This window comes from Hyla sarda, chromosome 4, assembly GCF_029499605.1.
Source record: "Hyla sarda isolate aHylSar1 chromosome 4, aHylSar1.hap1, whole genome shotgun sequence".
In the NCBI taxonomy this organism is placed as follows: Eukaryota; Metazoa; Chordata; class Amphibia; order Anura; family Hylidae; genus Hyla; species Hyla sarda.
This window is the reverse complement of record NC_079192.1, coordinates 152,734,615-152,749,565: the sequence shown is the minus strand read 5'-3', so window position 1 is coordinate 152,749,565 and position 14,951 is coordinate 152,734,615. Positions and strand designations below refer to the sequence as shown.

General features: G+C 41.8%; 1 protein-coding gene across 1 annotated transcript in view; it reads right to left on the bottom strand.

The window, feature by feature from the left end:
* The window catches only part of LOC130366917 (tetratricopeptide repeat protein 24-like), a 44,842-nt gene extending 31,927 nt beyond the window's left edge, over nucleotides 1-12,915 (bottom strand). The window contains exons 1-3 of the mRNA XM_056569274.1: nucleotides 12,289-12,915; nucleotides 9,210-9,425; nucleotides 692-820 (exon numbers count right to left, since the gene is read on the bottom strand). Of these exons, the coding sequence (XP_056425249.1) occupies nucleotides 692-820; nucleotides 9,210-9,425; nucleotides 12,289-12,880 (937 nt within the window). The 5' untranslated portion in view covers nucleotides 12,881-12,915. The remainder of the gene's footprint in view (nucleotides 1-691; nucleotides 821-9,209; nucleotides 9,426-12,288) is intronic.
* Between the last annotated feature and the right edge of the window lie 2,036 nt (nucleotides 12,916-14,951).

Here is a 14,951-nt window from a genome sequence, read left to right as displayed (position 1 = left end):
CATCCATTTATTTAGCAGGATTTTTTTTTTTTTTGCATGCTCAGGTCCTGCTGTTTAAACTATACATCCTGAATGGAGAACCAACACAGGTGCGAACTTGGCCTAAAGTGGAGAAATGGGATAGAAACTTTGTTCTACTTTGACCATTCTTTGTGTTGTCCAATCGCATGCTGAAACCACAAATCCCACCTTAGTGCTGAAGGATACAAAAAAGTACAATTATTAATAACATTTTTGCCAAGCTCATGGTGGCCATGCCATTTTTCTTTGTGGTTGTACAAACATGTTTTCTGCCTTTTTATTAGTCCCTGATGGATTTTCTGCTAACATCTAGGTCCCAGATATCACAGGACACCTTCAGAGGTGTTGTGGATTACACAGCTCAAAGTTGAATTGGTAGGACGAGTTTGAGCTACTCAGTATTATATTAGGCAGGTGGCATTAATGTTATGGCTTTACAGTATACATGCAAAGTCTTGGCACAACATTTCTCCAACTATTCATTGCAGAGTTGCTTAAAGTGCCTTGCCCTAGTTCTAGTCTCCCATGGCAAAATCAAATCCATCTATGTATATGTCAGGTGTTTAGAACATCAATGCGACAGGATGGACCATCGTTTTTTTCTTGAGACAAATACAAGTATTTGCATAGAGTAGCACGTCTCTGAACAGTTTCATGCTTGTACATTTACCTGCATCCACAAATGCTTGCTGTGCTTGTTGATAGTAGAAGTCAGCCATTTCATAGTTATTCAGCTGGCTGTAGGCATATGCCAAGTTGCTGAGGCATTGTCCTTGTGCACTTCTTTCTCCCAGGGATCCTAAAATCATTGAAATTATGTAAAATTCAACACATCAATATATACTTTTAATAATAGACTTGTGTCTAAGGCTAAGTTTCCACTTGCTTTTTTTGTGGCCCAAAAAAAACACAAGAAAAAAACACCAGAAAAAACGCCACAGCATTTTCCTGTGTTTGGCATTTTTTCTTGCATTTTTTCTGGCGTTTTTTGCCTTTGAGTGGAAATTTTTCTTTTTTATAATGATATTTTAATACATTTTTAAACAGGGATCAATTTATGTGGGCGGGCAGGGCACTAAAAATGTAGTTTTTCACTTTTGTTTCCTTTATTATTTATATTTTTTAGGTAGTACTACTACTCCCAGCATGGAACACACTGTTCCATGATGGGAGTAGTAGTTCCTGTACTAATAGACAAATTGCCCTGGGTGTCGCAGAGATGCGGAGCGGCTCTATACAGCACTCGTATCTCTGCACTAATCTCCTGGCTGGCCAGTGATGTGAATAGAAATTCACATCAATCATTCATATTTTCCGTCCAGAGTGGTGATTTGCCGGATGGTGGCAGCCAATCGCTGCTCTCAGCGGGAAATATGAATGAGTGAGTGGCTGGCTGGAGTACAGGGTAGAGATGCCAGCGCAGGAGAAAGCCGCTCCGCATCTCAGGGATGAAGGACGATTGCAGTGGGTGTCAGGAGTGACACACGCTGTGAGCTGCCCTTAACTGCAGGTACTGCTGCTCCCAGAATGGAGCACACTCTGCTCCATGCTGGGAGCTGTAGTACCTGCATTAATAGATTGCAGCGAGTGTCACTTCTGACACCTGATGGGATCTGTCTATTAATTCAGGTACTACAGCTCCTAGCATGGATCAGAGTGTGCTCCATGTTGGGAGCAGTAGTACCTGCAGTTAAGGACAGATTACAGCGGGTGTCACTCCTGACACTTGCTGTGATCCTCCTGTATAATGTTTAGATGCGGGCGGGCGGCCGCTCTTCTATGGTCCCCTGCACTGACGTATATATACACCTATTCATATTTCCCAAAGAGAGTTGTGATTAGCTGGAACCATCTGGCCAATCACAACTCTCTGCGGGAAATATGAATAGGTGTATCTATACGGCAGTGCAGGGGACCATAGAAGAGCAGCTGCCCACTCGCATCTGTCAGTTATACAGAAGGATCGCAACGGGTGTCAGAAGTGACACTCGGGGTGATCTGTCAATTAGTACGGGTACTACTACTCTCATCATGGAACAGTGTGTTCCATGCTGGGAGTAGTAGTTCTACCTAAAAAAAAAATAAATAAAGGAAACAAAAGTGAAAAAACCACACACACACACTACATTTTTATTATTGTCGGTTACATTATTATCATTTTTTTAACAGTACCCTATGAAATTTTTTTTTACCCCCATAGACTCCTCTGGGAGAAAAGCGCCAAGATTTCAGGGGAAAAAACGCCATAGGCTCAACATGCTGGGACTTTGCAAAACCACCAAGGAGATGAAAAACGAGAAAAAATTTTTTGAAAAAATGCCAAAAGGATTTAAAAAAAAAGCACCAAACTGAAAAACATAAAGTGGAAAAAGAATTTTGCAATTTCTCATTGATTTACAGCTAACATCTGGCCACAGCATTTTTTCAATAAAAAAAAAAGCCATGCGGGCCGTTTTGGAATTTTTGGGGGGAAAAACACACCAAAAAAAAAAAAACAAGTGGAAACTTAGCCTTAGAATTGCATACACTGAGGGCAGAATGGGTTGGGTGTAGTCCCCATAGTCAGGCCTAGAAATTTTTTTTTCAAGTATTATTACAGAAGAAACAAAGTAGGTCAAATAGAGCAGAAAACATACAGGAATATAGTTGCACACAAACATGTAAAATTATACAACAAGAGGTATCAGGCCTAAATACATGAATTTGACACTACGCTAAGGATGTATGTATACGGCTCTGGTAGGGAATCGTCGTGTAAGCTCAATGTAGCATAAATGACCAGCTCTCGGTGAAACAATAATCAGGAGTCGAGTATTTACAGCCGCTTAGCAGGTCAAACTTTGGGTTGCTATAATCAGTAGTATGTAGTAGTCCAGTGGTTCTCAACCTTTTTGGCGACTATACCCCCAAAGACTGAAAGTATGTCCAGGGGTACCCCCTTGCGCGGAACTTGCGCACGAGGGGTACCCGCGGACAAAAGGCTTGTTCTTACCTTTATACTAATGCATTCCCCCCCATCTTAATCCCCTTGTGCTATTATTCCCCCCTCCCTCTTATCCCCTTGTACTATTATTACCCCTCCATCTTAATCCCCTTGTGCCATAATTATCCAACATGGCAAAAGGGTATCAGAGGGAGGGGGGCGGAATAATAGCACAAAGGGATTAAGATGGAAGGGGAGAGGGATAATAGCGGAGGCGGGATTAGGGGGATGAGGGGGGATGGGGAGTAATAAAGCACAAGGCATTACATTTTAATGCCTTGAGCTTTATTACTCCACATCCTCCCTCCGCCATTATCCCTCTCCCCCTCCATCTTAATGCCTTGTGCTCGGTCCCATACATCCCCTCTCCGTTCCATACAGTCCCCCTTCCGTCCCATACAGTCGCCCCCTCCGTCCCATGACATTGAGATAACAATTTCCTATATGTGCCATGCGCTGGGGAGTAGGACCTTTCATATGAACAGGATATGTTTTCTATTGCTCTAACCAAACATAAGGAAGGGGGTTAAGCAGTGTTCCACTTTCTCGTGAGGAAAAGCTTATTAGCCATTAGAAGGGCAATGGGGGTCCTCGCTAAGGATTACTAGCTCTCCAAGTCAAAGAAAATTAGAGCCGTTTTGGGGGGCAAGGTAGAAGCTGAGGGTATGGGACATTTTATCACCAGGTATATCCCTCTTCACTGGGGGGTAAGCACTCGACAACTCCACAAAGTGTGAAGTAGGGTGCCCACATAGCCACAATTATGCCAGCACAAGTTAGGCCAGTCAGGTTTTAGGAGATGCAGTCTAGAGGGGGTAAAATACCACCTATAGATTGTCTTTGCAACCACTTCTCGATAATTTGTCACCTGAAATAGTTGTCTAATGTATTGGAAAGCTTTGTACCAGTAAGGCAGGGGGATAGTTTCATTTAAATCAGTTTCCCGTTTGAGCATAAAGTGAAATTTCTGTGGAGTGGAGCAGTTGGATTGGAGGTTATAGAAGTGGGATATGCCTCCTCTAGTTTTAGCAGCATTTTAGCTGAGAAAGTTAGCAGGTATCGCATGTTGCCCTTTAAAGTCAGCAGTAAGAAGACTCTAAGCTGTAGACTCTTGTAGAAGTCCGTATTGAGTTGGTCAAAGCTTTCTTTTAAATAAGAAAAAAGTATGTCACCTCTGTCGTCAATGAGCTCTTTAGCAGATCAAATGCCTTGTGCTCACCAAAAGCGGAGGTCCAGGTCAGGCACTTGGTATTCCAGATAGTCTACAGGTTAACCAAGGGACACTGAGATTTTGCCAAGTCTTGTTTCAGCGCCTGGGCCCACACCTTTAGGACTAATAGCCTTGCTCCCTTGAGAAAATCAGCGGGAGCTGACAAAATGTTGGGTTGGCTAATTGAGACATGATTTTAGCAGCAGTCTATTGTCAGCATAAGAATATAACAAACATCCTTACTAAACTCAGCATTTGCAGTATACAATAGCGATTTCGCTATATTATGAGATGTAAAGTGAATACCATCTGAATTCAGACTGTGTTTTTAAGTGACACTCACGCTCAGAATACAGTACACTATTGTTTTAAGTGATTACAATAAAGATTGATTTTAGGGGGGATTTCTAGTTTAGGGCTAACCCCTTGGGGGGTGATCCCTAAAGGTTGTTGCAAAAGTATATTTGCCCTGAAATCCTTAGGGATTCTTTGTTGGTTAGGCCCACACCTTGTCAGATATAGTGATAGCGGAAGGATATGACACAGAATTTTTTTTGTATTTTGATACTGCATTATTGCCAACATTGTGATAATGGGTATTATCTAACATATTTTATGTAACTGGATCTGTATACCTACATGCTTTAGCAGTTTTGGCTGGGTTTGTGATTACATACCTTATCATGGGTCTGTAATTCAGGATTTTCTGAGAGTACTTTTTTTTTTTGTATGAACAAAGATAAATTTGGAGTTATCTTATACCTTGTTGTGATGTGTAGTCTGTAAAGAAGCTCTCTTTAATTGCTAGTTTTTATGGTTCGGTAAGGTTGACAAGAATTTTAATTTTTATATTTGATGGTATTATGCAATACAAATTATAGTCTCTCTTAATAATTAAAGTAGCATTCCCATTTAGGATATTTGTGGATGGATGCAGGTGCCACCTTTGGGACACTGAACTTGGGATCAAGGGCTCCTCAACTCCTTCCGGTTTGCCAGTGGAGGTCAGTAGAGATGGGTGAATCAAAGCTGACAAAGTCAAATTCATTCTGAATTTCATGAAAAATTTGATTCTTAATTAATCCGAATTTCCTCACGCTTCGTGGTAACAAATTGCTTCATTCACTACATTTTGTGTGGGCTTGGGGGCTAAAACGGTGGCTACATGAGTGAGGACGTGGGGCAAGGAAGTCTGGGAAGGGGGGTAGGTGGGATTACCCTGAACCACATGGCAGCATGCAGCCTATCAGCAGACAACCAGCCTTGTGATGTCACAGCCCTATATATTCTGCAGCCAATGCCGAAGACGTGCATTTCCTGGATGTTTTGCTGAGGGAGCAGAGACTGTGTGTGCACACTAATTACTGTTACTGACAATATAGATCTTTACAGCTCGCATTCCTTCTGGTCTAGAGAGAGAGAGCAGACACTGTGTGGTCACTAATCAGCGTTACTGACAACACAGATCAGCACAGGGGGAACCCATTGACCTCAAGCCGGCATCACTGCAGGCAGGGAGAAGTCGTTTCATGGTCTGCCAATTGGGGTCAGAACTGGGAGCAATTCCCTAAGACTGAAAGCAACAATAGTGCAGGCAGGGAATACTGAATAATAGTAGTATTTCACTACCCCAGCACACTCCCTATGTGTGTTATGACAAGGCAAAGTGTTCTACACCCCTATTGAGACTCTCTGTAGCCAGGAAATAGCCATTTTTAATAGTGATTCACTGCAAATATATTCAGATCAAAACACATTTTTTTCGGAAAAATTGGCGAATCGACCAAATCGAATTTTTGAAAAATGTGCCTATCTCTAGTGGTCAGGGACCTGAAATAAGCTAAATGGGCTATTTTGCACAGTTTACTTAACTCCAATAGAGGTAAATAGGAGTTATGTGACCAATGCAGTACTGTGAGCTATGCAGTTTACTTAACTCCAATAGAGGTAAATAGGAGTTGTGTGACCAATGCAGTACTGTGAGCTATGCTGTTTGTTCAGCTCCCTTTAACATCAATGGGAGCTATGCAAACTGTGTAAAACAGCTGATTTAGCTATATTTGGCATCCCGACCGCCTCCTACATCTGTAAGCAGGCCAGAGGGGGCCAACACAGGTACAGATTCTAGTGGTAGGACCCACATCTATAAGACAATTATGGCATATCTTTTGTATATATGCTATAATTGTCTGGATGAGAATAAATGTTCAAGGTTTTAGGTCTGTGGTAAAAGATAATAATGTCTATGAGTATATTGTGTGGGTTTGTGTGTTTTTTGGGGTCAGTGAAGCATTTTCTAAGTATTGCATTTTTTTTGGTGCATTTCTCCACAGGCTTGTCAATAGAACTTTAAAAGGCATGGTTAAAATACAGGTTTATTACAGATTAATACAGGTTAAAATACAGAAACAAGAGAATTGGATCATATAGTGGTACTATAAGATGATTGTAAAAGTGTTGCCCATCTATGTCAAGGGTCTTTTACATAGGGCAATTATCGGCTAAATAGGCTAATTATTTCCCCAAATATAAGAACCAGCAATCAGCTGACGAACAAACAATTGCTTGCTTGCCAGCTGATCAATGGGATTGTGCGGCCCGTAAAGTTATGTCTACACGTGTAAAAGGACCTTGACACAATTTTTGTATAACTGTTAGTCACTGGTTTAATAAAGGAAATAAACAAAATAGCTATTGTTGTAATATTCATTGCCCAATGGCTTCGCAGGACTGAAGTTGAAATGGATACTCTACTCCTTTACTGACAAAATACATTCCCTGTTTTATCAGTCAGAAAAAGTACCGTAAGTCACTGGTGAATACCTGCCTCCATCCATTTCAGTTCTGCAGACATAAGGCTACCTCAAAGGACAGATCCAATCAAAATCTTCATATATATCATAATTATTGGTGATAGGTGTAATCTTGGACAGCTAGTCATGTGAAGAATATAAGGGTGTTATAGAGCACTTAAACCCCTACGGCACTGCTCAGAGGATTCTGTGATTGAAAATTTTAAACAACATTTTAAGCGCACTTGGGACATGTTCAAAGCTATTTGCAGCAAAATCTGCACCTGTACGCCAAATGCCACAAGCAGTAACAGAAGCGTAACTTGTAGCTTCTGGTCCTGATACAAAATCTTTTAATCTATTTTTCTTGCTTTCTTCTGTTTTTGCTTTTCCTCGCTTGTTCTCTTCTTTTGTCTTTTTTCTTCTCTTTTTTGTTTTTTCCTTTCTTTTTTTCGCTCTTTTTTCCCCCTTTTCTTCCTTTTTCCTTTCTTGTTTTTTATTCACACATACCAGAAGCATTCCAGAATTCTTCTGGCCCTTATCTAGTCATATTTGACTGTAAGATTAATACACGTACACATACTTACCCTTTTGATTGGTTAGGTTTATAAGTGCCAACCGTAAGGGTTGGTAGCATCTTATAATTTTATTATTATATGGTATATGTTTTATCCTAATACATTTAGCACCCTTACCCTCTATGGAGTATTTGTCACTTTACACTGTAGGGTGGCTTCGGTAGTATCTTATATTGATGTACCGTGTCCACACCATTACCAATGAAGAATTTTTATATATGTGTTGAATAGCACGTTTGTTTTTTGTTATCACTGCATGTGGCACTTTTTGATTTTGAGCACTTGCACTTTGGCACTTTTTCGCACATAATTTTAAATTTCTAATAATTTGTCTGTGTCTATTATAACTGTCTATATAATTCTCATATACTATACCTCATGTTAAAATTGCGCATGTGCTGGAGTCCTATCTTTACTATCGGACTCTGGTCTCTGCTGCGCATGCGCCCGCCATTGACGGGATGATGATTTGTCTGTGGGGTGGTATGGCCCGGAGCCAGGGGTTTGGTCGGGCAGCAGTGCGGCTGCCTGGCCACTCGGTCGCTCCCCCTGTGGACATGGTGTTGCGGAGGTGGTGGCCACCACCTGGCGCTACACCAATGTTGGGTTAGGGACCCACTCTAAATAGGTGGCCTTGACGTGGCGAGTGGGCTTGTACTTTTTGATCAAAATGTATACTAACAACCTGTTAGTGTTTGAATTTATGCTGAGAAGCAAATAGATCAAAATGCAAATTGTGGATGTGCGGCTGTGTTTCTATTTCTCTATTTCTGTTATACCATTTATTGTGATTGCCTTTTTGATACATATATTGTGGTGGTATCACATGTTTTACTCATGTCTTATGTATACCTCATGTCACTATGGAGACATGAATACTCTCTGATTTAAGTCTTTTTTTCTCATGACCGCCGCTGATTTTTAAATGTATTGTCATTTTAATTGTGCATCTAATTAAGTTGTATTTTTCATGATTAAATGTATGTGTGGTTTGGTGCATATGGATAGGTTTTACTATTAGTTTAATAGGCACCAGATGGATTATACGGTGTATTCTTGGCCTATATATTGAATTATATTGATACAAAAGCTACAACAGAGCCCCATGTGCCATTTATAATACTGGTCTTTATGGGGCAAATGTGCCTTTGGGCCCCCATAGGCACCAGAGCCCCGATGCGACTGCTACCTCGGCACCCTCTTGTTTAGTTTAGCTGATCCACAACTCCCCTTAACACCTACACCAATTTTTCCACCATTTAGAACTAGTATTCTTCTGTACTTTTCTTTTATCCAAACTTGAATTTACATATTTGACTAAAGGTTTGTTTGTATAAAAGAAAATAAAAAGTATAAAAACATTCAGTTTTATGTTTTGTTCAAGTAGAGCAAAAATAAATAGCAGCGTGCAATGCCTTATATTATGTATTAAGGAACATTTCATTGCCAGTTTATTAAGTTTTGATCCTGAGTTTCCTATTTGAGGCAGTAATTAATTTCAACTGGGTGTAAAATGTTGTTTACTGGCCAATGACTTGAGAGAAAGTAAAGTGCTACCTAATGGGAATAATGATTAATCTTTAGAAGTACTTTAATTACTACACTTAATGAAAATTATGCCTTACCGTACATATCTGCTGCTTCGGCATGGCTCCTGAGTGATTTTTCATATTGGTAAAGAGCGTTGTCAACGGCTCCTAGGTTTTGGAGTAATACAGCCATCTTTCTTATAGAAAATTGTTTCCCATTGCACAGGTTCAAACTTGCTGTAAAACACTTTTCCGCCTGACTAAAGCATTTTAGTTCAGCATAATGCAGACCTACATGGTTATACAGTGTTACTGCAAATATAAGATGGGGAAAAAAATCTTGTAAAAAAATAAGTTAAATACACCACATATTTAAAACCATAAGTTACACTACTAACAATCAAACTTTGGTAAATGCATTTTAATTGCTTAGAGAAATTTTAGCATTTTTAAATTTTTTATTTTTTGAAAAGTTTTGCATGGATTTGCTTGTTAAAACAGTAATCCCAAAGGCAAAAGTATCAAAATAACTATCTGATTGGCAGAGGTCAAACGCTGGGATCCCCATCGATCATAAAAACAGAGGTCAGCTGACCCCATATGAATTGAACAGCAGCTTGCATGCACAGCCGGTGCTCTATTCATTCTCTGTGTAGACCGCCACTCCATTCATTCTGGACCCAAATGCCCAAGCTAACTAGATGAAGACAAAGATTGTTGCTTCTTTCAGGACAACACATTTGCACTTTTGCCATGTAACTGGAAGTGAGGCTTTTAACACTACAAGCCATAACAAATGCCAATTTCCATTGCAAGGTATTGTAACAATCTTTTTCAATAATAAAATAATTTATAGTGTGCGTTGAAGGCTAGTTGTTGTTTTACAGCACAGCTGAAACCATGTCTAGTATTGGCCTTGACTGTTGCTAAATAGGCACCTAGTAGTAAAAATACAGTCCCTCTAAATGTAAATTGTAGGTGGGATTAATGTTCTGCAAAACACTTAGCTAAATTAGAATGAGTGGGAAAAAGTCACAGTCAGTTGTTTTTGGCAATTTCCACATGACAAATGAAAAAATAAATAAAATAAAATAGGCCCTGGAGTTGTTACTATGTGCAATTGCTTAGTTAAACAATCTAGACAAATGTATTTGGCTGCACATTCTTATTATTGCATTCAAATGTTTTATTATGTTCTATGGCCACAGGTGTATAAAATCCAGTCTCTACCAATGTGGTCTGCCCCTATATCTGTAAAGAATGAGTAGGTGAGCTCACTGAATTACAGTTTGATACTTTAATCATGTCATGAAATTCCTTCCCAGATTTTCCACAATCAATTGTCAGTGGTATTATTGAAGGGTGGAAGTGTTGAGGAACCACAGCAAATCGTCCATGAAGTGAAGACCACATACAGAAGTTACACAGCGGAGTTGCTGAGTACTGAGGTGGATAGTGCATAAAAGTCACCAAGCTCTGCTGATTCAATACCTGCAGAGCTCCAAACCCTATCTGGCAATAAATTCTGTACTAAATGGTGCACCAGGAGCTTCATGGCATGGTTTTCCATGGGCGAGTAGCTGCATGCAAGCCATAAATCACCAAGCGCAATGCCAAGAATCAGATAGAGTAGTGTAGTGCATGCCTCCACTGGACTGGATTCTATCTGGCAGTCTGATGGAAGAATCTAGGCTTAGCAAATGCCTAGAGAATTTTATAGGCCTGACTGTATTATGTCAACTGTAAAGTTTGGTAGAGGATGAATAAAACTATGGGGTTGTTTTCAGGGTCTGGTCTAGGCCCCTTAGTTCCAGTGAAGAAAAATCTTAAAGGGGTACTCAGCCTTTAGACATTTGATAAGATGTCTCAGGAACCCCGCAATCTTGGCTGGGGCACCCCAGACATCCAATGCACGAGCGAACTTCACTCCATTCACTCCATGCCAGATGACTAGTGATGCAGGGAGGAGGCTCGTGACATCACGGTCACGCCCACTTGTGACATCACGACCATGCCCCCTCAATGCAAGTCTATGGGAGGGGGCATGAAGGCCATCACACCCCCTCCTATAGACTTGCATTGAGGGGGCATGGCCATAACGTCATGAGCGGGCATGGCTGTTACATCATAAGCCTCCGGCACTGCACCCGATGCTCAAAACGAATGCCCGGTGCAGCAGGGAGATCGCAGCAGTCCCCAGCGGCGGGACACCTTCGATCAGACATCTTATCCCATATCCAAAGGAGATGTCTAGGGGTAGAGTACCCCTTTAATGCTTTACCATGCAAAGACATTTGGACAATTCCACATGTCTATCTTTACTGAAACAGTTTAGGAAAGGAACTTTACTGTTGCAATATAATTGTTTCCCACAGCAAGGCAAGGTCCATAAAGACATGGTTTGGTTAGTTAGGTGTGGAAAAACTGGATGGCAAAGAGCCCTGACCTCAACCACAGTGAATACCTTTAGGAAGAACTAGAATGGATATTGTGAAATAGGCCCTCTAAGCATCAGTGAGACACTCCATTATATTTTAGAATGTCTTCCCTGAAGAATGAAAGCTGTTATAAGGGGAGGCCAACTACATAATAATGCCTGTGGATGTAGAATGGAAATCCTAAAATCTTCTGTCGGTCTAATGTGTATGTGTCCCAATACTTTTATCCATATAATGTATTTAACTTTATAGCATAAATCAAAAAATGTCAATCTTTTTCCACCATGGACATTTAAGGCCTGTTAATGTGATAAATATATGCAATTCTGATTGGTCAGGAATCGGAGCACCACAGCCAAAGGGTCATTACATGTGACCACCTCCTCCAGTAGTTGGATCTTCAGTAATCAGTCATTTGTGTAATATGGCTCTGAATAAAACATATGCCTATGAAAAAGCTTAATAATGTGAATTGTAATGGCAGCAAAATCACGTCACCCCGTTTCCCATAGAATAGAAAATGTCTTTGCAGCTCAGTGGTCTATATTTCCTAGTGACTGCTATGGGTTTAGTTTTGGGAGAAAATGCACCTTAGTTATATTACAATGGAAAATTTGGGAAAGAAATCTAATGCATGTGTGATTGTACGTATAGGAAGCTTCCCTTTTCTCTCTGAGCATTTACCACTTATTCAGACATATATAACTCAATATTTAAGAAAAAAAAATAACTCTTACCAAGCAGTTGATTGTCAGATACAGCTTTCAATGACTCCACGCATGAATTCAATGTCTGGAGCACTTCAGTCTGTTCGAAAGCTTGGCTATTTATCATGTATTTAGCAGTCTCTCTCATTGCCATAACCGCATCTTCCACTTTGTGACTTTTTAGGTATGAATGACTTGCAAGTCTGAATGAATGTGCAGCAGAAGAAAGGTCGCCTATCATGGCAAAACAGTACCCCAGCTTGATGAGGGCATCTGCGATACTCTTGAGCTCATCAAAGCCATACTTACTGATGGCCCTTTCATAAAATATGACAGCTTTGCCATACTCCTTCATTTCATCATAAGCAGCGCCTATGTTAAAGAATAGATCACCATCCCTCTCTTCCGTTCCACTGATTCTCGACTTTATGAGACACTTCAGAGCCTTCTTGGGTTTACCAACACAAATATAGGAGGCGCCAAGATTGAATAAACAAGCTTTCTGAATTTTTTCATCTGGTATCTTACAGGAAAGAATGAAGGCTTTTTTGAATGTTCGCAAGGCTCCACTTACATCATCCTGATTCAGTAAGTCGCTTCCATTTTTGCACAATGACTGCATTTTTGACTGAACTGTATTTTGCAGCTTTGATGAACTTTTTGAGTCACTCATGGTGTTATCCTTACCTACAGGAAATATACATACCATGTGGTTAGATAAGAAATAGTGCATATATTTGAACTGTCTGTTGCAGGGATGTTCTGCTTTTTTCTGGCCGCTGCAAAGTCAGTCATTGACAATAACAGGTCAATCATCTGGCTTCTGAAGAAATCAAAATAAAACCAACAGAAGACCACGATAAATGGATTTCCTGACAATTCTTTTAAGGGTACAGTCACTGAAAATGCAGGGCTGCTGCCGACCAGCCCTGTGCGTATGCTCATCTGAGAATATGCAGCATACTTCCCACTGCTGCAGATGATTTTGTGCAGTGTGAAAAACGCTGTGTAAGCGGTACGTGGGGCTGTAACCTTAAAGGAAATCTGTCATCAGTTTCACTTGCATTAACCTGTCTTCAAACAGTTAGTGCAGGTGACACTGATGACAACGATACTTACCTCATCCCACTCCGTGCTCCAGTTAAACCGCTATTTTCTTTGGTATCTTCTGTTCTGGGAATGACTAGAAGCATGGACAGAGCTTCTTGAAGTCAATGCTGCTGTTTTTCTAGCAGCAGGACCCAGCAGGGAAGCAGAAGAGGTGACGTCACAAAGCTCTGCCCATGCTCCATGTTGGTCCCCGAACGGAAGATACCAAAGAAAATAGCAGGTGAACCAGAGCATGAGTAGGATGAGGTGAGTATCGCTCTCATCAGTTTCACCTGCACTACCTGTCTGTATCAACAGGTTAGTGCAGATGAAACTGTTGACAGATTTCCTTTAAAGATGGTAGGAAGTTGCAGTTTTTGGACCCCAATCAATCAGATTATGGTGGTTTATATCTACCATAAGCCACCAATGTCTATATTGAGACAAAACCTTTAAAGGGTAAGTGTCATTTAAAATATTTTTTAACATGTCAAGAGATTTGATAAGTTGAAGTCTTAGTGATGACCCCCACCAAATCATTACAATGTGAGGTAGCACGCATCACTCCCAGGCTTGCGGCAATATCCATTGATCTTCACTAGACGGTGGCCCCATAGCCTTATTGTCACGATGCCGGCTGGCAGGTAGTGGATCCTCTGTGCCAGAGAGGGATTGGCGTGGACCGTGCTAGTGGATCGGTTCTAAGTCACTACTGGTTTTCACCAGAGCCCGCCGCAAAGCGGGATGGTCTTGCTGCGGCGGTAGTGACCAGGTCGTATCCACTAGCAACGGCTCAACCTCTCTGACTGCTGAAGATAGGCGCGGTACAAGGGAGTAGACAGAAGCAAGGTCGGACGTAGCAGAAGGTCGGGGCAGGCAGCAAGGATCGTAGTCGGGGGCAACGGCAGGAGGTCTGGAACACAGGCTAGGAACACACAAGGAAACGCTTTCACTGGCACAATGGCAACAAGATCCGGCGAGGGAGTGAAGGGGAAGTGAGGTATAAATAGGGAGTGCACAGGTGAACACACTAATTGGAACCACTGCGCCAATCAGCGGCGCAGTGGCCCTTTAAATCGCAGAGACCCGGCGCGCGCGCGCCCTAGGGAGCGGGGCCGCGCGCGCCGGGACAGGACAGACGGAGAGCGAGTCAGGTACGGGAGCCGGGATGCGCATCGCGAGCGGGCGCTACCCGCATCGCGAATCGCATCCCGGCTGGAGACGGTATCGCAGCGCACCGGGTCAGTGGAGCTGCCCGGAGCGCTGCGGTAGCGAGAGAGAAGCGAGCGCTCCGGGGAGGAGCGGGGACCCGGAGCGCTCGGCGTAACAGTACCCCCCCCCTTGGGTCTCCCCCTCTTCTTAGAGCCTGAGAACCTGAGGAGCAGACTTTTGTCTAGGATGTTGTCCTCAGGTTCCCAGGATCTCTCTTCAGGTCCACAGCCCTCCCAATCCACCAAAAAGAACCTTTTTCCTCTGACCGTCTTGGAGGCCAGTATCTCTTTCACTGAGAAGACGTCAGAAGAACCGGAGACAGGAGTGGGAGAAACTAATTTGGGAGAGAAACGGTTGATGATGAGTGGTTTAAGAAGAGAGACATGAAAGGC